This window comes from Rhododendron vialii, chromosome 2a, assembly GCF_030253575.1.
Source record: "Rhododendron vialii isolate Sample 1 chromosome 2a, ASM3025357v1".
Classification (NCBI taxonomy): domain Eukaryota; kingdom Viridiplantae; phylum Streptophyta; class Magnoliopsida; order Ericales; family Ericaceae; genus Rhododendron; species Rhododendron vialii.
Window position 1 is genome coordinate 3,704,822 of NC_080558.1, and position 23,832 is coordinate 3,728,653.

At 37.8% G+C, this 23,832-nt stretch overlaps 1 protein-coding gene and 1 long non-coding RNA gene across 9 annotated transcripts; one reads left to right on the top strand and one right to left on the bottom strand.

Annotated features, from left to right (window-relative positions):
• The first annotated feature begins 14,162 nt into the window (after positions 1-14,162).
• On the top strand, positions 14,163-23,168 carry LOC131315205 (MDIS1-interacting receptor like kinase 2-like). Of its 8 annotated transcripts, XM_058344358.1 has the most exons (5): positions 14,163-14,511; positions 17,179-17,673; positions 17,808-18,193; positions 18,846-18,859; positions 23,023-23,146. In XM_058344358.1, the coding sequence occupies exons 1-5, from the start codon at positions 14,214-14,216 to the stop codon at positions 23,024-23,026; spliced, it is 1,197 nt and encodes a 398-aa protein (XP_058200341.1). In that variant the 5' UTR covers positions 14,163-14,213; the 3' UTR covers positions 23,027-23,146. The 8 variants fall into 8 exon arrangements, 4 of the variants coding, with proteins under 4 accessions (XP_058200341.1, XP_058200315.1, XP_058200335.1 ...); XR_009196630.1 differs by having other exon boundaries at positions 14,164-14,511; positions 17,808-18,859; positions 23,023-23,168; XR_009196628.1 differs by lacking the exon at positions 23,023-23,146 and adding an exon at positions 19,766-19,995 and having other exon boundaries at positions 14,164-14,511; positions 17,808-19,004.
• On the bottom strand, positions 20,197-21,186 carry LOC131315249 (uncharacterized). The gene is made up of 2 exons (XR_009196653.1): positions 20,579-21,186; positions 20,197-20,522 (listed from the first exon to the last, which is right to left on the bottom strand). It is a non-coding gene; the product is annotated as an uncharacterized LOC131315249 (long non-coding RNA).
• Positions 23,169-23,832: the final 664 nt, after the last annotated feature.

Below are 23,832 nucleotides of genomic sequence, written 5' to 3' on the forward strand. Positions count from 1 at the left end.
TCCAAATTTTGCTAAATCGGATAATCCGCAATTAAACATCGTTTGGGCTTCGGAGATTTCGACCGGTCCAACTGATCATGAAATTAGGCCTCCTCATATTCTACATCATACTCATATATACCAAGGCTTTCCATGATTGATCTTATAGCTAGCTGGAAGCCGGGTCCCTGTAATGGTTTTGTGGCTGCAAATGGTTGCATCCTATACGGTACAGAAGTCGAGACGTCCCTGTAGGGATTGATCTTTCTTCGGTTGTTGAGTCTACTTTGGGATCCACACAAATGATCTGAGCTAATTAATAATTTGAAATAATTTTATTGGTGGTCTCATATAAATGAGATCAATCAAAAAATGTAATTTATTAATTTAATCTTACAATTTTTCATTCAAAATTTAGGATCATGAACACTGAACAATTTTTTTAAAAAAAGCTACATAATGGTGTGCCCAATATACCGTAGATCCGAACCGTGGATATAGTAGGATTTATCCATCCAGAGAAAATGGATATAAAAAATGTTGGAACGACCAATTTATCGGAAGTAGTGGAGGCCGAAATGTTTGCGGAAGCTTCTGCTTGCTAGTGCAATAAGTTCGACCATGAAGGTCCGTGAACATGGTGAATAAATTCCGAAGCCACGACAGATTGACGTGGAGAGAGTTTTTTTTGAAGAGAAGTTCATCCCATTAATTGCATGGGAAATATTACAAGATCGCTTCAAGACATTCTGGGAGCAGCCTTGACAAGAGTCGTAGATAATTTAACAACCCTAACAGAATTAAAAGAAGAACATAAAAAGATAAAGTCAGACAAGGGTGATTGCAACGACAAACCAGCCTTGCCCGGATTAGCCAGTCCTTGCACAAACTGACACTAGGCAATCCGTTAAGATACATATATTGGCTATATTAGTGGTAATACCCCATTCCAAAAGCAAAATCCCTGCCCGTATTTCCACCATGATCTCCACACTCGTTTCGCAAAACCACATTTGGAAGGTAATTCAATTGTCCAAATTAACATCCCGAAAAGGGTTTATCACATTTGGAATCCAGTCATCCCGAAACACACTAATGTTTTCCCCATTACCAATCTGCCATTTTAACTCCTTAACAAGTAACTCCTTACCCCACACATTTTTTTTTGAACAGCAAAAGAATTTTATTAATCTTTGAAAACAAATTACAAAAATTAAAAGGATCAAAAGCACGAAGCACCCGGAACCAGAAGGGAAAATAACCACCCTTAGATGGCAAGAAGCCAACCAAAGCATACAACCCCAAAGAAGAAGCATGACACCCAAACCCAACCAAGGCAATAAGACACCTAAAACAAAACCCGCTCCTGAGATGACTAAGGATCAATCATTACACTGAGAATCTTGAACATTGGCCCTTGCGCCATCTTCGGCTTCCGTAGTCATGAATTTGCTTATTATATCCTCATCATTACCCGAATAATCGGCTCCCAAAATTTTCTCAATAGACTAAGTAGCCCTTGCCTCAATAGACCAAAATTTTCTCAATAGACCAAGTAGTCCTTACCCCACACATTAATGCTCCTCCAACCCCAAGAGGCCCCAGAGGCAGCCTTAACCTCTAGGAAAGGTTTCCTTTGACAATATTTTCCCAAGAGTACCGTACCTAACAAGGCGCCGGGTTCTTGTAACAGCCTCCAAGCAGTTTTTGCTAACTTTGTTAAGACAACCCAAATCACGTAAGCCCAACCCTCCCTTACTCTTGGGAAGACAAGCCGACCAATTTTTCCAAACCAGACCTCTATATCCCCCACTCCAAACCGCAGAAATTTCAAGGCTACACCGCACAACTTCGTGAGGAAATATTTAGGGGCTCTAAAAACCTACAGAACATAATTTGGAACGGTAAGCAAAACATGTTTAGCCAAAATGTGTCTAGATGCAAACGAAAGCGTGCATAGGAGCTTTCCACATACTCAATTGGTTCCGAATTCTGCAAAGAGTTTTAGCAAAAATATTTCCTTTACTCCCCGAGAAATCCATCGAAGCCCCAAGATATATAAATTCCAGGGTTTTTTCGACCCCCTTAACTCCAAAAATTCTCAAAAGTGTATTTTTTATCTTCGGGCAACATATTAGCACTAACAAACAATTCGGATTTATTAAAGTTGACCCTTTGACCCGCTTGCTGACAATACACATCAAGAACCCATTTCAAACACAGTAATGCTACACGCACAACAACTGTGCACAGATTTTGTGCACAGATTTTTTGTGGCGCCCACTACGGGTCCCACACAAATAATCCGAGCCGTTCATTAAATGTAAAACATTTTTTAAGGGCCTCAGCAAAAAATCAGCTCAATCCGATACTCATAGATGCCTGATTCAATCATTTAATTTTTCATTCGAATCTCAGGATAATGAAAAGTTAAATGATTGAATCAAACACTTATATATATCGGATTGAGCTGATTTTTGGTGGGGGGCTTTGAAAAAATATTTTACATTTAATGAACGGATCGGATTATTTGTGTGGGACCCGTAATGGGCCCCACAAAAAATCTGTGCACAATTGCTGTGCGTGTAGCATTACTGTTTCAAACACCAAGCCTATTCTTGGGAGTATTCCAACACTAGCGCAAGTCAGTTCCGTACGGTGTTGCTTGTCTCCACAAGTTGTGAAAGTTATCTCTATTTCCTTTGTTCTACTTCTTTTTGTTTTCTTCGCAATTCACCATAATATGAAAATTATCTTTATTTCTCCATTTTTGTTCTACCTCTTTTTATTTTTCTCTCAATCCACAATATTGCCGATAATAAATTACTTTGTTGGAAATTTTCAATTTAACAAACACAATAGTAATGTATAAGTGATATGTTCTTACATTTGATCAAGAAAAGTTATAGTTGAAATAAATCGAGCAACTGCTAACATAATTTTTATTTTTACCTTCGAACTACCATTTCGCAAAAGAGATTGACTATGATCTCAATTGAAAATGAGGCATTGTTCCACTAAGAGCATTTTGTGCTTTTTTTTAAAAAAAACTTTTTATTTTTTTCGAGAGAGGTCATTCTCCTCACATACATCAACTAAAAAGTCTAAAAAGTCACAAAAAAATGTTAGCAGAACAGGCTCCGAGTTCTTGGATAAGTAAAGTACGATAACTCAATTAAAAATTTTGATTCAAAAAAGGCAATGAGAAGTTGTTTTCTTTGAATCAGATCATGCTAAACATAAAGCACTATAACCGAGATTAATATTTTGATGTTGATTTTTTTTATGCTATTCAAGCTAAGAGAATAACGTAATTTTGAATTTTTTTTTGAACTTGTATGTTCTTTTTTTTTTTGTATATATATATTTTGTATGAAGTGATAGTAAGTGAGCAACAAAGCATAAAATTGGGCTAGGGCAACCTAAATGTCGGAGCCAGTACTGGAAGTAACAGTTTTGACTAGAAGTGGCTTTGTTATAGTTGGGCTGGGAAGTACCTGCAGAGGAGCAAAATTTCAAGAGATAACCATGTAATGTTAGCTTTCAAATATTTTGTTTCTAGTTTCTGGGTCTCTAATGTCACGCTCTCGATTTTCTATATAATTAAATAATACATTTTAATAAGAAGTTTCGTTTATTGTAGGTATATTACCCCAAAGAAGTCCCCACCTGTTCAGATTACAAATTAGTCCCCAAGATTAAAGTTATAAAACTTAGGCACTCCAGCCCCAAGTAGAACTCACTACACGAATTTTGGGATCTCCCAACGGTTTTTTAGTAACGGTTAAAAAAACCGTTGGTATAGATGGTGTTTAGCAACGGTTTTCCAAACGTTACTAGAAACAGGACTATAGCAACGGTTTTCATGCCACCGTTACTAGATTACAAGACTATAGCAACGGTTTTCCATAACCGTTACTAAAAACCGGACTATAGCAACGGTTTTCCATAACCGTTACGAAAAACCTGACTATAGCAACGGTTTTCCATAACCGTTACGAAAAACCGGACTATAGCAACGGTTTTCCATAACCGTTACTAAAAACCGGACTATAAAGACGAAAAAATTGGCTTATTTTTTGTCTTTATTCAAAAAAATTAAATTTTGATTGAAATTTTTTACTTTTTAGATTCTTCTCGTCATAACGAAGCAATAATCCCAAAAAAATTGACGAGAAACTAACAAATGCAAAAAAAAATTGACTAAGGACAAAAAATAATCCGAACAAGCGTAGCTATCTTTACTATGTAAAAAATAGATGGTTCCAATCGAAAAAAAAAAGTAGGTGTTTGTATAGTATAAACCGAATTTAAAAACTTGGATTAAGAATAAATCGATAAAACTCTAATGACATAAGTTAGCCCAACCGGTTTGCATAGTATAAATATTAAAAGGCCCTTAATATTACACAAGTGTTGGGCTAGCCCAGCTGGTTCGTACTTGCGCGCGCATACGCGAGGTCCTGGGTTCGATTCTCAAGAGAAGCAAAATTATTGTGTTGCCTTCCATGCGCCACGTCAGCGCCATGTGGGCGACAGGTGGGGGCCACGTCAGCGCCACGTGGCTGCCATGTCATATTTTACCCCAGATTTTTAAAAAAAAAACTTGCCTTTAGCAACGGTTAAGAAACCGTTACTAAAAAAAAATATGTACCAACGCTCGTCAAAACCGTTGCTATATGTCTACACCAACGGATATCTCGCAACGGTTTGGGCAACGGTTGGTGAACCGTTGGTATTGCTTTTAGCAACGATTTTTGTGTTTTTTAGTAACGCTTTTGACCGTTGTTAGATCCCAATTTTTTTGTAGTGACTTAAGTATTTGCACGGACTAACTTTTAAGTTACAAACAATTTAGTCAAAAGGAATTTCTAAAATAAATAGTTACAAACTCATCTTTACCAAAATAAAGTCCATTACAAAAGATGATCAAGTAACTACATGAGGTTGGCTTCCAAAAGTCGCACTTTAAGCATTCAACATATGCAATCTACCATCCAGCGTTTGAACCTGAAGAGAAAGATTAGGTTGAGCTACACTAGCCCAGTAGGAAAATCTTTACCGATTCTATATGTAAACACGATGAAATGTGCAGGTAAAGTGAAGACAAGAAGTACGGCTCAATCAATAGATAACAATTGATTCAAAGGTTTTCCAACGTTCAATAAGATCATCCTAACGCATGCCCATAGCTCAATGTACCATTAAATTCACACGAAGTTAAACAATTCAAGTAACCTCGACACAACTCACTATTGCCAATCACCTCCATCGGTATTTCCATCCCTTGCGTTACCGTATAACACCACGAGGATTTCCGTGTTACCACCCCTTGCGTCATGGTGATTCCTAACAACTCGGGCCACTGCATTACCACCCCTTGCGTTGCGGGACCATCTAAGTCATCGTATTACCACTCCTTGCGTTACGAGACTTCCTAAATCAACTTCCGACACAAATAACTATTTCCTTACTCGATATACAAGCTATGACCATCCTAAGACCACAATCATACGTGAAATATGTTACGACAATGCCAACTATATCTCAAATATGCCACAAATGTTCATAAATAATCAATCAATCACAAATTGCATCATATTGACATTTCAACCAAGTAAACTATCATTTAATCCTTACTAACGGAAGGCCAATGGGTCAAGAATAACATCCACTAATCATAGGACGTCAATGAGATAAGCATGAGATGGACTAGAAGGCATCCGAAAGTGTTTAAAAGCGATTGGGGATTGAAACGATTGAAGGAATACAAGACAACATCGAAGCTGTCCAGAACAACAGGGGGTATTGATACCCTTGAGTCGGGTATCAATACCGGGCAAGCTGGAAATCCAGAGAAGGATGGGGTATCGATACCCCATATTTGGGTATCAATACCCCGCTGTTTCGAGGCGATTTTCTGCAGTTTGACAGACATTCAAAGCACCAAAGGGGGACGATCAAAGCACGATTTCTACACCATATCAACATATATACACATAAAAGAGGTAAAGAAGTCCCTACCTCGAGTGAAGAAGAGAAACCCAAGAGATTCGAACGAGCCCTAGCTCCAAACTCCTTGAAATCAACCGAAATCTTCTCCCCGAGATTCACCCAATGTGATACGAGCCCGGGGTTGCGTTCTAAAGGTGAAAACAAGATGGATCCTTGAGGTTTTTGAAGTGTATGGTGGAGTTTCAAGTGAGAGAGCAAGAGAGAGAAGGAGAGACGGTAGAGAGATAGAGAGAGGCGTGAGATGAGAGAGAGATATATGGGAGAATTTTATCTCCTACTCACACACATCACTATATATACTAGCAAAAGGGCAAATAACACCTACACTCCCTCTAGTTTCCATTTCATCACTTAAACCCCAAATCAAATAATCTCACTATTTTCATATTATCCCCAATTTTTATATTTTATAAAACCTTTAAATATTTTCTGAAAAATACGGGTCTCTACATCTGATGTTTTGATTGGTGCTTTCTTGGCTATCTCTTTGCAACTCCTCGTTTGGAGGCTAAGAGATCATTATTGTTATTGCTGGTTTAGTATGAGCTTCCATATTTGGGCCAGAGCTCTTTCATGTCTGGCAAGGTGCTGTAATTCTTTCAACTCCAGTCTTTTGGAGGGCTAAGAGTTGCTACAGAAGGAAAGATCTTTCAGTTTTGACAATATCTCTTTCAGCTCCTAATTTCTGGATTTTCGACATACATGTTTTATTGGTTTTTGTTTGTCACTCTTTCAAATCCATACATGGGAGGCTTTGATATGTTGGTGATCTGTCCTGAGAGGAGATTGTCGAAGAGTTTTTTCACTGGTTAATTCTGGCCTCACAAATTTGTTTCCATTCAATCCACTGATTACCACACTTGCTGCCAGCTAAAATGGAAGAATGGCCGATGCGGATGCAGATACATGGGAGAATACTGTTGTCATGTTTTTTGATTGGAATTGTTCTTCTCAACTTCTTGTTGAAAGTTTCCCTCCCCTCTCCCCCATATCGCTTCGCTCTTTATTTTCCCTCGATGTACCCATTGTCGAGTTTATCTTTAATAAAAAAATTTGCTGTTTCAAGAAAAAAAGAAAGAAAATGAAAACCTTGAGATCACTGAAGAATATGTTTGGCCGTTAATTTATATAATGGCCCTGGAATATTTAGTCGATACGCGCATAAGTTGGTCTGAACATCTTGTTATCAAAACACAAAAAAGATAAAAAAAATTTTAAGACAATGTTTAATGGTGCCCTACTGAGCTACGTCCCTACGTCCCTGGAAGCAAACACCTTAATTAATGAATTTCCTTCCTGGAGATGATCATTGGCCTCTTTCACAGTAACAGCCAAAGACTTAAAAGACCTTTTCATTTTCCATGTAATAAATACAGCCAATGACGTCATATACCGTGATGACGCAATGAAGTCCATATGTGTAGGAATTTGCGTGCTATTTGGGGTATGTCGAAAGAGCATTTTGTCCATGAGATTGATCCGAATTACAGCCACAATCACATATATATATCATGCACTTGTTCTCTTTAACTTGATAGATCTGAAAGAAAGTACAGCTAACCAAACCAATGAAATAGCCGAGCAAAAAAAAAACCAAACCAATGAAATAATTTCTATTCACAATATATCATCATGCACTTGTTCTCATTCAACCTTTGTGTAATTTGAAGGAGTAGTACTCACTTGTCATCTAGTATATATATATGTACTGAGCGAATAGTTTCCCTAGGATTAATTTGGTTGAGACTACCTTCCAAGGAAACTAGTGAGTCTATTTTTTAAATTGATGAATTTGCTCTTCACACAAAGGCATTAATAGGGGTGTGCAAAAAACCCGCAACCAGACCAACCCGACCCGACCCGAAGGGTCTTGGGCGGGGTCGAATATGTGGTTCGGACGGGTGCGGATTCACTTTCTATTAAAAATCAATTTTCGGTTCGGGGTTTGGGTTGGTACGTTCCTCACCCGTGACGCCGGGCCCGACCCGACCCAACGTAAAGAATCGGGCTCACGGACAGTTCTTACCTATGTTCGATTCGGTTTGCGGGACTAAAATATTGTTACCCAACATGATCGAGTCGGGTTTTGGGTCAAACCCGACCCGTCCGACCCGTGCACACCCCTAAAGGCATATATAGTTGGATGAATAATAATATTATTCCACTGTCATCTTTAGTCTTATATATATGCACTTCAAGTATGTTCTTAATTAAATGATACACGTACGGCCATTTCTATTTTTCCATGTGTCAAAGATTACATACATCGTCTCCGATAAAGAAAAATAAATTACAGGGGCGGGTACGCAACATGATAGCCGAATCACAATTCATTACCATCTTGCCCGTCATTAGCACAGAATAATATCTTAGGTACGTGCTGTTTTTTTCTTACTCGGCAAATTTTTTTTTATTAATCTTTGAAAAAGAATACAAAAATTAAAGAGACCAAGAGCACAACGACAATCGCCACCCAAGATCCAAGACCGGAAGGCAAGACGTCCAACCAAAACAAAAAGGAACGTTGGAAACAAAACACCCAAACATAACTATCTCAACTACCAATCTTAATTAGGAGTGTGCTGTTGTTGTGAATTGCGATAGGCTAATAGCTGTTAAAAACATTTGAATAATTTTGGGCCTCTCTTCTTGCCTCCCGGAGGCCTCCAAGGGAAGATAAGGTGACCAGTAGCCACCATAAATTTTTTTGCCGTTCCAAAAAAAGAAAATTGATGGAGATAATTGAATGAAAGCTCCCAATTCTTCCCAAATGCCATGTAGTAATTTGATATATTCCATCTTAATTGGCTGGACATGCCCCCTGATATCGATCAAATTTGGCGACTTCTGCTAATAATTCTCATCAGTCATCCTCGATCTGGCCCAGACAACTGCAGAATTTCCACAAATCGAAAATATGTATATGAAACATATTTTGTCTCGATTAGGATATCAGTACTTCCTTGAGTTGGGGAAAAACAAAGTGACCCAGGCCCGAGCCCAATGTCAAGTCTACCCAGGCACGGTAAGTTGATTCCATGTTTATTGGCCTTTTTGTTTGATTGGTATCTTTAGTCTTATAAGCTAGGTCAAGGTCCACAACCAATTGGATACCATCAAAAGATTTAACAATAGAGGAGTTAAATTCTCTGCTGGGTTAAGATCAGCTAGATTAAGATCAGCCACCTCCTATTCAATCGAGGCCGGATCATGAATCAATAGAGGAGTTAAATTCTCTGTCGCAATTGCGCCATCTTCCAAGACCAAATTGCAAAAATCACTCACCACTGATGTCCCTCCTATGGGACTAGAAGCATCCCCAAATAGCCTAGAATCAGCCCCACGGCTTGCTATGGAGGTTTCATGATGGGCGCCTCTCTCTTGAACACATAAACTTTTTAAAAACTAATGTTGTTTGATTAGGTATCTACGAGTACGAAAAAACTAATACAATTCGTACAAATATTTAAAAAATACAAATTGGAGAATGATAGGTTCGGAATCTTCGGATCAAGACTCTCTCTCTCTCTTAAAAAAATGCAAATTCGTCGTGGGTTTGGAATCTTCGTAATGTCTTGCATTTACATACTAAAGAGAGTTGAAGAAAGCCTTTATTTATTTTTTTTTTAAAAAATCATGACAAAACATAATTATACGACTTCACTCTTTTTTTTTTTTTCTTCACTTCTTTCCACATAATATGTAACTACATTTTCATTGAACGGTGCCACGCACACATTCGAATTCTAGCTCCGTCACTGCATGCAATAGACAGCCAATGACATATACCATGAAGCAATGAAGTCCATGTAAGAATTTGCGGGGTATCTCGAAAGAGCATTTTATCCATGATTGATCCGAAACAGCCAGCACATATGTCATCCACTTGTTCTCTTTAACTTGATATATCTGAACTTCCGTTTGGTGAGGGTGTTTTGGTTTCGGATTTTGTTTCAGTTTGTGTTCGGGTTGGATGTTTACTTTTGAGGTTCCTAGTAGCATTCATGTTTGTGTTTCGGTTTTGTTTTGGGCTTTTTGGTTTTTTTTTTTTAGTTTTTCGTGTATGGAGGATGCATTTTTTCATCTTAGGTTCTTTGGGTTTGAGGTGCTTGTTTAGGAGGTTCAGTTTGGGTGGTTTTATGTAGGGTCTTTGCCTATGCTTGACGTCTTGCCTTCCTGGTTTTTCTTTGGGTCTCAAGTGACATTAGTCGCTGTGCCCTAGTCTGTTTAATCTTTGTATCTTTTTTTCAAAAAAATTTAATTTCTTTTTCGGAGCAAAAAAAAAAAAAAAAAAACTTGCATGGTAGGTCTGAAACAGCCAACCAAACCAATGAATTAATTTCTACTCACAGATCAATGCACTTGTTCTCTTAAGGTCTATAAACAGGCATCAAAATTGTATTGTTCTTCTCATTACGTCGAATCGAATGTATCACATTTGATGAAGGCATAGTTGGATGAATAATATTATTCCACTGTCTTCTTTAGTCATTTCTATTTTTCCACGCGTCAAAGATTACATACGTCATCTTCAAAGAAAAATAGATTACAGCAGAGGGTACTCAACATGATAGCATATTAGCATTGAACCAACTTAAATCAATTTTTTTTGTCTGAGATCTGTCCTTGGGTCGAAGGTTTAGCCCAATCGCAACTTATTACCATCTTGCCCATTGATACCACACAAAGCACAAATTACTACTACAATATCTTAGGTGTGTGCTGTTTTTTTTGTTACTAGGCAAAAAAAAAATTATTAATCTTTGAAAAAGAAACCAAAGATTAAAGGGACCAAGGGCACAACGGCAATCGCCATCCAAGACCCAAAACTGGAAGGCAAGACGTCCAACCAAAACAAAAAGGAACGTTGGAAACAAAACACCCAAACATAACTATCTCAACTTCGTACCAATCTTAGGTGTGTGCTGTTGTTGTGAATTGCGATAGGCTAATAGCTGTTAAAAGCATTTGAATAATTTTGGGCCTCTCATCTTGCCTCCCAGAGGCCCTCCAAGGGAAGATAAGGTGACCAGTAGCCACCATAATTTTTTTTTTTTGTGGTTCAAAAAAAAGATAATTGATGGAGATAATTGACTAAAAGCTCCCGGTTCTTCCCAAATGCCGTGTCGTAATTTGATATATTCCATCTTAATTGGCTGCACATGCTATCGATCAATTTTGGCGACTTCTGCTAATAATTCTCATTAGTCATCCTTGTTCTGGCCCAGACAACTGCATAATTTCCACAAATCGAAAACATGTGTTGTAGATATTTCGTCGACTCGACTAGGATTATTAGTACTTCCTTGAGTTGGGGAAAAACAAAGTGATCGACCCGGGCCCGACCCCAACGTCAAGTCTACCCCTCCATGCAGGGTAAGTTGATTCCATGTTTATTGATTTTTTTGTTTGATTAATATTGTATTGGTTTGCGTTCTTTTTGGCTAAACACTGCTTTGGTTGGTATGTATTTTGCCAACTCATTTGTGTAGATGTTCCCTCTCGGGGCCTGTGGTGGCATATGATTGTCTAGGTATGGCACTGCCAATATGATTGGGATGTCCGAGCCTCATGATAAATGCCTTGTCCCTAGTTAGTTCTTTTAATCTTTGTAATGTCTTCAAAGATTAATAAAATTTTTCTATTACTGATAAAAAACAAAAAAGACGAGAATAATCAAACAGGATTATTAAGCCAAAACAGGAACATATATCAAAAGGATAAACATATCCCCTGAATGGCAATAGAATAAATATCCGCCGGATATGATATCACAGAAAGCATGGAATATACAATAACTTGGGTAGAGGACTGCTGTTTTTGTGAATGGCAATAGGCCAGTAGCTGTTAAGTAGCGGAAGCTTTACATTCAATGATCACATTTGTCAGCTCGTGGCTTTGATATTAAAGGGCAAACTGAGTGCACGAGGCTCCCGTTATTGCGGGGTCTGGGAAAGGATTGATGTACACAGTCTTACCTCTGCAAGTAGAGAGGTTGTTTCCGCGACTCGAACCCGTGACCTCCAGGTCATAATGTAATTTATTGAATAACTTTATGGCTCTGTCATATTTCTCATGGAGCCTGTCCTCGTGTGAAATTTTATTTCGGTTTAGGTTGGAAACTGTCTCGCCCTCTCATTTGGGCTGTCCTTAATGAGAGGCTTTTCATTTTGGTTGGTATTTTGCCAACTTTTTTGTCTAGGGTTTGGAGTGGCATATGATTATCGATAGGTTGGGTGTCAACATTGTTGGGATGCTTTCTTATCGTTGTAATGCCTCTTGCTCCTTATCCTTTGATCTTTGTACTCCCCTGATCAAAAATTAATAAATTCTCTTTTGCTGTTAAAAAAAAGAGAAAAAAAGAAGAAAAAAAAGAAGAGCAATTGAGTTACTTTTGGGCGGCTCTTCTATAGTTTTTCACACTTAGAAGGACAACATTATAAATTGACATAACAAGACAGTAAAAAAGAGTGGTTATTAAAGGAGGATATGAAAATCACTCTTTGGAAAATAGAGGAATTTCCAAGACATTGGAGTTTAAACATCCTCCTCAAAATATTAACTTGCAAATTACAATCCAGCATTTGTGCCACATTGCTTCACTTATACACAAAACTAGATCCCATTCTTCTATAAAACTGAGAACAGTGAAAGACATTTCCACATCTTTTGTTTGTCCAGGGTGTTTCGCCTTAATAATCAAGTCAGATGATTTTTTCGTTTTAATCAATTTTTTTCATTTGTTTGTTTTTCGTCAAATTGTGGTGGCTTATTGATTGGTCCAGAAAAAGGAAATCAGACAAACAAACAAAAAATATGAACCAGAATTTTTTTAAAGTAAAACAAAAATAATCAAAAAAAAAAAGTCTATGTTTTGCATAATTTTTGTCTTTCGTGAAACTTTTTAAGATTTCGATCATAGATTTTTTTAGATTTCTTCCGTCTAGACGAACCAATAATTTAAAAAATTGAAGTAAAACCATTAGTGACAGAAAAAATTTGAATCAAAAGGTAAACATATCCCATGTTTGGACGGAACTTCCACGCTTAGGATAAACATGCCAATTATTGGGTACTCCCGGAGTACGATGTGGCATTTCCATGTGTGCTCGTCGCAAATAACATATTGTGACCACATTAATCGTATAGGTCACTCCTTATCTCCCAACCACCCAACCAAGTGAATGATAACGTTCCTTCCGAATAATTTGCCATTTCGTAAATTGTTAGGGGTGGGAGTACCACGTAGGCAACATCACATATATAGTATTCTGAAAACACTAAATAATTACTCGGATAAATATCCCATGGATATGATACCACAGAAAGCATAGAATAGACAATGACAATAGGCCAATAGCTCAGTGACGGGGCCAAGATTTTGACCCAAGGGGCCCACTAAATCAACAAATATTTTTTATCGGAACGTGTACTTATTATATTATAAAAAAATTCATTTCCAATACATATTACATTTGTATATTGAAATTATTCTAGCCTAATGTAATTAAAGTATATATATCAATCATTTTATTTTTTTCTTTAGGCTATTTCAAGTTTCAACGGCCACGCGCTTATTTTTTTTTTTTTGAAAGAAATTGAGAGACGAGAATAAAAAATAACCGGTTTTTTACCAAATCAAATCAAAATTATTAAGATCATAAGTAGCTATAAACAAATAATTATCATTAATATTCAAAATCAAATATATAAAAATAAAAATTTTAAAACTCGGAGCCGGGGGGCCAACATAGCTCCGCCACTACCAATAGCTCACTTCTTGCTTCCCAAAGGCCTCCAACTCTCCAAGGGAAGAGAAGGTGACCAATAGACACCGTAGTCAAGTCTATGCGACCCCAGAATATTGATGATGATAATTGACTGAAACCACCCGGCCAGTTATTCCCACATGCCCGTCGATATCGATCAATTTTGGTGATTTCTACAAATTGTTCTCATCAGTCGTCCTCCTTAATTATGACCCACATAGTTGCAGAATTTTTCCACAAAATCGAAGCGTAAGTCGTATATTAATTTGTACGTATACATATGCACACAGCTACAGGATTATAACTTTTGAAAGATTTAATGTGTGATGTAAATTTCAATTTATCTCAACCATGCGATTTACATATGCGATAAAACCATGTTCCTATAAATAGTCCCCCATACAATGGAACAACTGCCACTCCTAGATTAATTGTCGTAAGAAACCAACCATGGCATCCGTACCTAATTTCCAAGCAGTTCACTCCGTAATCATCTTTGTCTTTGTTATCATCCTTCCATTTGTCTCTTCATCTGATTCCGCCGTTGCTCGTGCTTCTTCTGCAACTCAAACAGTTGCAAAACTAAGTGAAGCAGTCGCTCTCTTGATGTGGAAAGCTAGCCTTGACAATCAAAGCCAATCTCACCTTTCATCATGGAATGAAAGTAGTCATTGCACTTGGGTCGGAATTGGTTGCAACGAGGCCAGTGAAGTAACCAATTTAAACCTTGACAATATTGGTTTGAGAGGTACGCTTTCAGGTCTTAACTTCTCTTTGTTACCTCATTTAGTGAAACTAGATCTATCAAATAACTTAATATATGGGACCATTCCCTCTCAGATTGGTGGCCTTTCGAGACTCGCATCTCTTAATGTGTCCACCAATCATCTTTCGGGAAGAATTCCTTCAGAAGTTGGGATGCTAAGATCTCTCATTGAAATTGATTTGTCAATGAATAATCTCACGGGATCTATTCCCACTTCAACAGGGAACCTAAAAAACCTCACAACATTGAACCTTCACCACAACTCTCTTTGTGGATCTATCCCTCAAGAAGTAGGAATGCTAAGATCTCTCACTGATCTTGCATTGTCAACGAATAATCTCATAGGATCAATCCCTGCTTCAATAAGGAACTTGAGAAACCTCACAAGATTGTACCTTTACGAGAACTCTCTCTCTGGATCTATCCCTCAAGAAGTAGGAATGCTAAGATCTCTCACTAATCTTCACTTGTCAATGAATAATCTCACGGGATCAATCCCCGCTTCAATAGGGAACTTGACAAACCTGACAACGTTGTATCTTTACGAGAACTCTCTCTCTGGATCTATCCCTCAAGAAATAGGAATGCTAAGATCTCTCACTGACCTTGCATTATACAAGAATAATCTCATGGGATCAATCCCCGCTTCAATAGGGAACTTGAGAAACCTCACAACGTTGTACCTTTACGAGAACTCTCTCTCCGGATCTATCCCTCAAGATGTCGGAATGCTAAGATCTCTCACCGATCTTGCATTGTCAACGAATAACCTCATGGGATCAATCCCCGCTTCGATAGGGAACTTAAGAAACCTCATAACATTGTACCTTCACAATAACTCTCTCTGTGGATCTATCCCTCAAGAAATAGGAATGCTAAGATCTCTCACTGTCCTTGCATTATACAAGAATAATCTCATGGGATCAATCCCCGCTTCAATAGGAAACTTGACAAACCTGACAACGTTGTACCTTTACAAGAACTCTCTCTCTGGATCTATCCCTCAAGAAATAGGAATGCTAAGATCTCTCACTGATCTTGAATTGTCAAGGAATAATCTCATGGGATCAATCCCCGCTTCAATAGGAAACTTGACAAACCTGACAACGTTGTACCTTTACGAGAACTCTCTCTCTGGATCTATCCCTCAAGAAATAGGAATGCTAAGATCTCTCACTGATCTTGAATTGTCAATGAATAATCTCATGGGATCAATCCCCGCTTCAATAGGAAACTTGACAAACCTGACAATGTTGTACCTTTACGAGAACTCTCTCTCCGGATCTATCCCTCAAGAAATAGGAATGCTAAGATCTCTCACTGATCTTGAATTGTCAATGAATAATCTCATGGGATCAATCCCCGCTTTAATAGGGAACTTGACAAACCTCACATGGTTGACCTTTTTCGAGAACTCTCTCTCTGGATATATCCCTCAAGAACTAAACAATCTTAGATATCTACAAATTCTTGGAATAGGCTCCAACAAGCTCATAGGTCATCTATCACCGTATATGTGCATTCATGGATCCCTCATAGGATTTAACGCAGCAAATAATTATTTAACAGGTCGTATCCCGAATTGTTTGAGAAATTGCAGTGAGTTACGTCGTCTTAACCTTGGTCAAAACCAATTTATGGGGCATATATCAAAAGATTTTGAGGCATTCCCAAACCTTCTGTACCTGGATGTTAGTCACAATAATTTCTATGGCAAGCTTTGGCATACATGGGATCAGTTTCCCAATTTGACTAGCCTAAAGATCTCCAACAATGACCTTTCTGGAAACATTCCACCTGGCATTGGAAGCGCAACTCAGTTACGTTTACTAGACCTCTCTTCAAATCATCTAGTTGGTGCGGTCCCGAAGAATTTTGGAAAGTTGATTTTATTGTTCAATCTTACTCTTAGCAATAACAAACTTTCAGGCGATATTCCAGAGGAAATTGGAGGCTTGTCTAGTCTTCAGCATCTAGACTTGTCTAGAAACAATCTTTGTGGTCCTATTCAAGGGAAGGTGGGTGAGTGTGTGAATCTTCTAAACCTGAACTTGAGTAGAAATCATCTCAAGGAGACTATTCCTTGTGAATTAGGAAAATTGCAGTTTCTTCAAACTCTCGATCTTGGAAATAACTTGTTAATAGGAGAGATACCACCAGAGATCGGCAACTTGAAAATCTTAGAGACGCTAAACCTCTCCCACAACTTGTTGTCCGGTTCTATCCCCTCAAGTTTTAGCGGGATGTCAAGTTTAACATACGTTGACATATCTTACAATCACTTGGAAGGTCCTTTGCCCAACACAAAAGCATTTGAAGATGCTCCATTTCAAGCATACCAAAATAATGATAGATTGTGTGGCAATAAAATTAGTTTGGTGCCATGCTCGTTGAAGCAGAGCAATGGAGATAGCGGGAGAAATCATAACAAAGTGGTGTTGTCCATTGTAGTTCCTATTTTGGGCCTTTTATTTCTCATTGTTGCTATAACTTTCCTGGTTTATCGCAACAAAATGAGAGGCAATGAAATTGAGCCAAACAGAGCAAGTAATAAAGATTTGTTTGAGATTTGGAGCTTCGATGGGAAATTGGTGTATGAAAACATAATCCAAGTGACGGAGGATTTCAATGACAAGCATTGCATTGCAGCAGGTGAATATGGCGCTGTTTATAGAGTTGAGCTGCCAAGTGGTCAAGTTGTCGCTATAAAAAAGTACCCTCCTTCGCAAGATGGCGAGTTGGCTAATCTGAAAAGTTTTATGAGTGAGATTCAAGCATTGACAGAGATACGACATCGGCATATCATAAAGCTTTTGGGTTACTGTTCACATCCACGACACTCATTTTTGGTTTATGAGTTCTTGGAAGGGGGGACCTTGGACAAGAAACTAAGCTGTGAGGAAGAAGCACTAAGTTTGGATTGGGATAAGAGGATAAATGTTATTAAAGGTTTGGCAGATGCTTTGTCATATATGCACCATGGATGTTCACCCCCAGTCATTCATCGTGATATATCGAGCAAGAATGTTCTGCTAAACTTAAAAGATGTTGCTTATCTATCTGATTTCGGAACTGCAAGACTTCTAAACCTGCACTCATCAAATTGGACTTCCTTTGCAGGCACCTTGGGATATGCTGCTCCAGGTACTTGCACAATTCATCTTAGCTACCAATATAGTGTCGGGTTTCTATGTTGAATATGCTAATTCCTATGCCGCCCCTACAATTTTTTAGTAGATTTTTTCCCTATTTGTTGCACCCTTCCTTTCTTTGGGCAGAACTTGCTTACACAATGGAGGTGAATGAAAAGTTAGACATCTACAGTTTTGGTGTTTTAACACTGGAAGTTGTAATGGGGAGGCATCCAGGGGATCTCATGTCTTCTCTTTCTTCATCATCTTTGGATTCGTCACCACCATCTTCTTATGGTATTCTGTTGAAGGATGTATTGGACAAACGGCTCCCACTACCAAGGAATCAGGAGGAGGAAGCAGTGGTTCTTGCTGTAAAGATAGCACTTGCATGCTTGCGCCCCAACCCGCAGTGCCGACCAACCATGCAACAAGTTTCTGTGGCTCTATCAAAACACAAGTCACACCTGCAGAACCCATTCCTCATGATCACATTAGGACAACTACTTGATGTCAATTTTCCAAATGCCAAAGTATTCTTGTTATCCCTTTACTGTTTGGGTTTTTGGTTCTCCATTTTTCTACTGTGCTTTCCTAACTGGCATTGGCTCTATGGTTGCATGTGTATTACTCTTTCATAAACAATAGTTACTTTTTTTCAAGCAATATAAACTTTGCGAATCTATACTACATATTAAGTAAAAGGCCAGGGAGTACTTGTGAGGAAAGCTGTAAAAGCACCAAATGGCTTTACTTGATTGGATATAAGATTAAATCGTTAAGTTAGTTTTCAAAACAGATTAGCATAATCTATATTACTTGATTATTGGCCAACAGAGGTAATTTTAAGTTCTTAAAAATATGTGAAATAATACTTTTTCTTAGCAAACCTGATAACAAACGTGCAGGATTTTGTGGGGATAGTTAATTTCCCTAAAATGTAAGTCTTATCTCCTACTAATAAGTTCGTTTTCACTCCTCTCCTAAAATGTAAGTCTTAATTTTGAAATTCTTTTCATATCTACATCTATCGATTATTGTTATATTCAAGCAGAGATTTCTCCTATTCTAATTTAACGTTCAAATTTTATCTTGTTTCTACCATCTCTTTAATTAGATTTATCTCATGCATGCACAAATCTTTTGTTGTTCTTAGAACTCTAACAACATTTTGCGACAATGCAGGCAAAATTTAACAGGTGAATGGAAAACTGAGAGGATCGAAGAATTGGATTGTAGAGAACATCAAATTATCAACCACTTGCCGATGCGATCCCCAAATGCAAAACCAAGAAAGTGTGACCATTGAAACCACCGTCATCACTAGCAACAATGATTCTATAAGTATCTTTTCCTTCCTCTGTTAACTTAGCAGACCATATATTCGTAGTCTTTTTCTAGTATCTTTTTTTCCTTTTCTTTTTAAGTTGAGATGTGCTTTGGCACTAGAGTTGTTGAGTTCACATTTTCTTTATGGAAGAATCGGAAAGACTAAGATATCAAGGATGCTATAAAGTTGTAAAATGTTGTTTGAGGATGTCAAATATAGGTTAATTTCCTTTGATTCTTCTACATTTTTCCTGCTTTAACAAAAGATAAATTGTTGCAATAATTGAGATTGAATTGATTCCAATTGTTTACCTACTTTTAAGGATATACCCACACTCTTTCAAATATATTACACAAACACCATCAAATTTCAGCGGAATTGGAAATTTCAAATTTCAGTGGAACTGAAAAATTTCTCAGGTTTGTTTGGGTTTCTCTTTCCCCACTTCTCTCCAATCTACACCCCTCTCTCTCTCTCTCTCTCTCTCTCTCTCTCTCTCTCTCTCTCTCTCTCTATATATATATATATATATATATATATATATATATATATATATATATATATATATATATATATATATAACGCCCTCTCTCTTTTGGATTTACTCCAATGAAATCCACCACTCTCATTGGTGACGAAATCCACCGAGGTCTCGACGTCAAGTCCTGTGGGCCAACTTGGGTTGGTCCGTTCTTGGGGAAGACAGTAAATGATTAATTTCGTTTTCATTTGTTCAATCGCTTTGTTTAACTTTGGGTTTTGATACCTTTCGCAGTGATATGGTCCATTTGGAATGCCAGGAATCAACTGTTCTTTGAGAATAAAGCAGTGGTTTGGGTGGAAGTTATTGAGCTGATCAACGCCAGGGTTGCTTTTTGGGCGACAAGACGTAAGGTGGTTGCAACTTTTTAATGGAAGATATCATGTTTAGATTTAATGATATTGTTCAAGCTGGGTACGTAACAGATCTTGTGCGTATGGGGTGTGTGGGTGAGGGTGGGGGTGTGTGTGAGTTGTGTGTGTGTCGTCTCTGTTTGTGTTTGTGTTTGTGTGTGGTTCTGGGTTGGTGGCTGGGTGTGGGGGTGTTTAGCCTGCGGGTGTGGGGTAGTCTGAATGGGGTGGGGTGGGGTGGGGTGGGGTGGTGATTTGGTTTGGTTTTGTATTGGTTGGTGTGGGGTGGGGTTTTCTTCTGCTTTAGGTGGCTGGGGATGGGTTGTGTGGTTGCTGTTGATTCATATCTGGGATTGGTTGGTTGTGATGTTGGTTTGTGGCTCTGTTTCTCTTTTCAACTCCTAAGTCCGGAGGGCTAAGAGAGTTGGTGGTTTAGCAAGTGATCATAACTCTACTCCAAATCTTTTTGGGGGGCTATGATGTTGGGCGCCTCTCTATTGAAGCTGTTATTGATGGAGCTAATTTATGGATAATGCTTGAAGCTGCACTTAGTGAAGGCTGAAGGTTGGCAATTCCTTGCATCTAAAAGTTTGTCTCCTTGTCTCATCGCTTACCAACTCCAATCAAAATCTTTTGGAGGGCTAAGTGATCATAATTAATCTTTTGGAGGCAATTCCTTGTATCATCGCTTTTCAACTCCTATCAAATTAAACTTTTGGAGGGCTAAGGGAGCAAAATTAGCAGTGGTCTGAAGAGCTTACCCAATGGAAGGAAGTGGAGATCCATACGCTGAAGTCATTATTGGTGGGGATACTCATAGGTGATTCATCCTGCTTTGAAACTGCACTTAGTAAAGGCTGTTGCTTGTGTTCCGTACATTGTCTCATCTATTCCCAATCCCCATCAATATCAGCAGAGGAATGAAGATATCAGTGGCTTACTAAATTGATGTGGTGATCTTGGAAGCTGCCATACCTCTCCATGCTTATTCTGGATTTCATTGGATTCTACTTACTGTGTTGTGGCTGATTTTCGGAACAAGTTTCCTATTTTTGGATGTTCACCCAATATTGATATGTGACATGAAAATGTTATTGATTCCATGGTGGTTGGGTTTTATTTTGTTTCGCTCTTTGGTTGATTTCTTATCAACTTGCTTTTTGCTTTCTCTTGGCATATGATCGTTGCAGGGATAAGTGCCAACCTCGTTGGGACGTATCCTTGGTGTAGTGATGCCATTCCCCTTTTTTGTTGTATCTTGTCCTTCTCCTTTCTCCTTAATAAAATTTCTTCTTGGCCGTTCAAATATAATAACTTTTGTAATGTTCCGTAATTTTTATTTTTCCTTTTTTTTTGGTGTATGGGGTGCACATATTGTTTGTTTGCATGAAGTGACCGAGTCCTCAAGTCGCACATAGACTAATAAGGCTGGATTTCATCTCCGCTATACAAGAAATCCTTGTTCGATGGTAGACACAAGACTCCTCGTGCATTCGATCTTTAGCTAATTGTTCCCTCCAAGCATTTGGATTTAGTCCGATCTTTTTAAGATTAAGTGTTAGGAAAATCAGTCTTGATGAATACATCTCTAAGTTTTATACATCTACGAAACTTCAAAAATTGTAACATCATTGTCGAATATCTTAGTTACTAGACGGCTTATAATCCTGAAACCACGTGAAAGATATAATTAAATAGAAAAGATAAACAATAATCTATTGATCAAGAACTAGTAGAATCTTTTTGAGTGGGCTCGTGAAGAATCAGCTCAATAAATAAGTGTAGGCGCTCGATATAATCTTCCAATTTTTCATTCAAATTATAAGATCCTGACAGCAAGAATTGTTTTTTTTCTTGGTAAATTAGCTTGAAATTAAAAAAACTAACCGAATATACAGCCTACAAGAAGTATATAGCTTAAGACTTGGAGATTTGAAACTTGAAGCTTTGAACAAAATATGAGTGCTATGTTGACCCGATTATGTCACACCGTTGGGAGAAGATTTTCATCTTCCTTCCAATCCTAGTACCTGATGTGGACCATTGTTTGATAAGACATAAGGTGTGGACTTACCGCTACATTATTGTTTGGGAGCACCACGTGGACACGCCATATGATACTCCGGGACTATTGAATAATTACTCTATAACAACCAACCTGCTGCAAAAAATGAATAGGCAATGTGATTCCGTACCAGATAAAAAAAATGTGATTCCGTACGCCACAACAAAACAAGCAATGTGAACCTAGATGCGCAAATAATTCTAAGGGACATCCCCCGAATATAGGCAATAAAGATAACAAATTACACCAATTAGGCTAACCATCAGAAAGAATTGTTGACTCATGACAATTACCAGGCTAATTTTTCCCAAGTCTTCCACGAGAAATTTTTCAATGCCGAGCAGGTACCACTCTGTCCCCTTAGTCTCTCCCTATTTGTCTTTGCAGGTCTTCCCATTAGTCTTCCAATTAGTCTCTCTCCTTACTCGATCTTCCCAATTTACTCCGAAACGATTGGTAGATTGCAATAGAATCCTCTATCTCGGTCGATGGGGCTTCATGATGTCAATTTTCCAAATGCCTAATTCTTGTTATCCCTTTACTGTTTGGGCCGGTTTTTGGTACCCATTTTTCTACTGTGCTTTCCTAAGTGGCACTGGCTCTATGGTTGCATGTGTATTACTCTTTCATAAACAATAGTTACTTGATTGGATATAAGATTAAATCGTTAAGTTAGTTTTCAAAACAGATTAGCATAATCTATATTACTTGATTATTAGCCAACAGAGGTAATTTTAAGTTCTTAAAAATATGTGAAAGAATACTTTTGAATAGCAAACCTGATAACAAACGTGCAGGATTTTGTGGGGATTGTAAATTTCCCTGAAATGTAAGTCTTATCTCCGACTAATAAGTTCGTTTTCACTCCTCTCCTAAAATGTAAGTCTTAATTTTGAAATTCTTTTCGTATCTACATCTATCGATTATTGCTATAGTCAAACAGAGATTTCTCCTCTTCTAATTTAACGTTCAAATTTTATCATGTTTCTACCATCTCTTTAATTAGATTTATCTCATGCATGTACAAATTAATCTTCTTCTTCTTTTTTTTAAATGGAAACATGTTTCTTTAATAGGTGAATGAAAAACTGAGAGGATTGAAGAATTGGATTGTAGAGAACATCAAATTATCAACCACTTGCCGATATGCGATTCCCAAATGTAAAACCGAGAAAGTGTGACCATTGAAACCACCGTCATCACTAGCAACATTGATTCTATAAGTTTCTTTTCCTTCCTCTGTTAAGTTAGCAGACCATATATATTCATAGCCTTTTGCTATCTTTTTTTTCTTTTTGCATTTTCTTTTTAAGTTGAGATGTGCTTTGGCAGTAGAGTTTGTTGAGTCCGCATTTGCTTTGTGGAAGAATCGGAGAGACTTAGCTATCAAGGTTGCTATATATAAAGTTGAAAAATGTATGTGTGACGATGTCGAATAAAGGTTACCTTTGATACTTCTACATTTTTCCTGCTTTGATCGAAATTCTATTGAGATTAAGCAACAAATTATTGCATAATTTTCTAAGGTGTACGTTGATTTCCATAAGCTGGATTCATGTGATTTTTGTTTCCTTTATCAATCCAATTAGAGAAATGAAAAATGTTGAATTGGTTAAAAGCTGTATTCAAAGCCTTAATTTACTTTTTAATGTTGTTCAAGTGTATTTTCAAGAATGGGTTAACAGCATTCCAATGATTTTTCATTTGGAATCCCCTTCCAAATAAAATTTATTTCTTATTGGCACAATATATTAGCCTGTCAACACACTTTTTTTTTTCCTCGAGAATATAATTAATATGGTGCGGAACAAATTCCCGTGCATAGCACGGCTCACTGCTAGTTATACGTATACGTAAGTATGTCCAATTCCCAATGAATCAATAGA

Coding starts and splice junctions, on each gene's coding strand:
- LOC131315205 (XM_058344332.1), top strand. CDS start 14,214: ATGGCATCCGTACCTAATTTCCAAGCAGTTCACTCCGTAATCATCTTT. Junction 14,512..17,178: donor TGACAATATTGGTTTGAGAG/GTACGCTTTCAG, acceptor ATTGCATTGCAG/CAGGTGAATATGGCGCTGTT. Junction 17,674..17,807: donor CTTGGGATATGCTGCTCCAG/GTACTTGCACAA, acceptor TTCTTTGGGCAG/AACTTGCTTACACAATGGAG.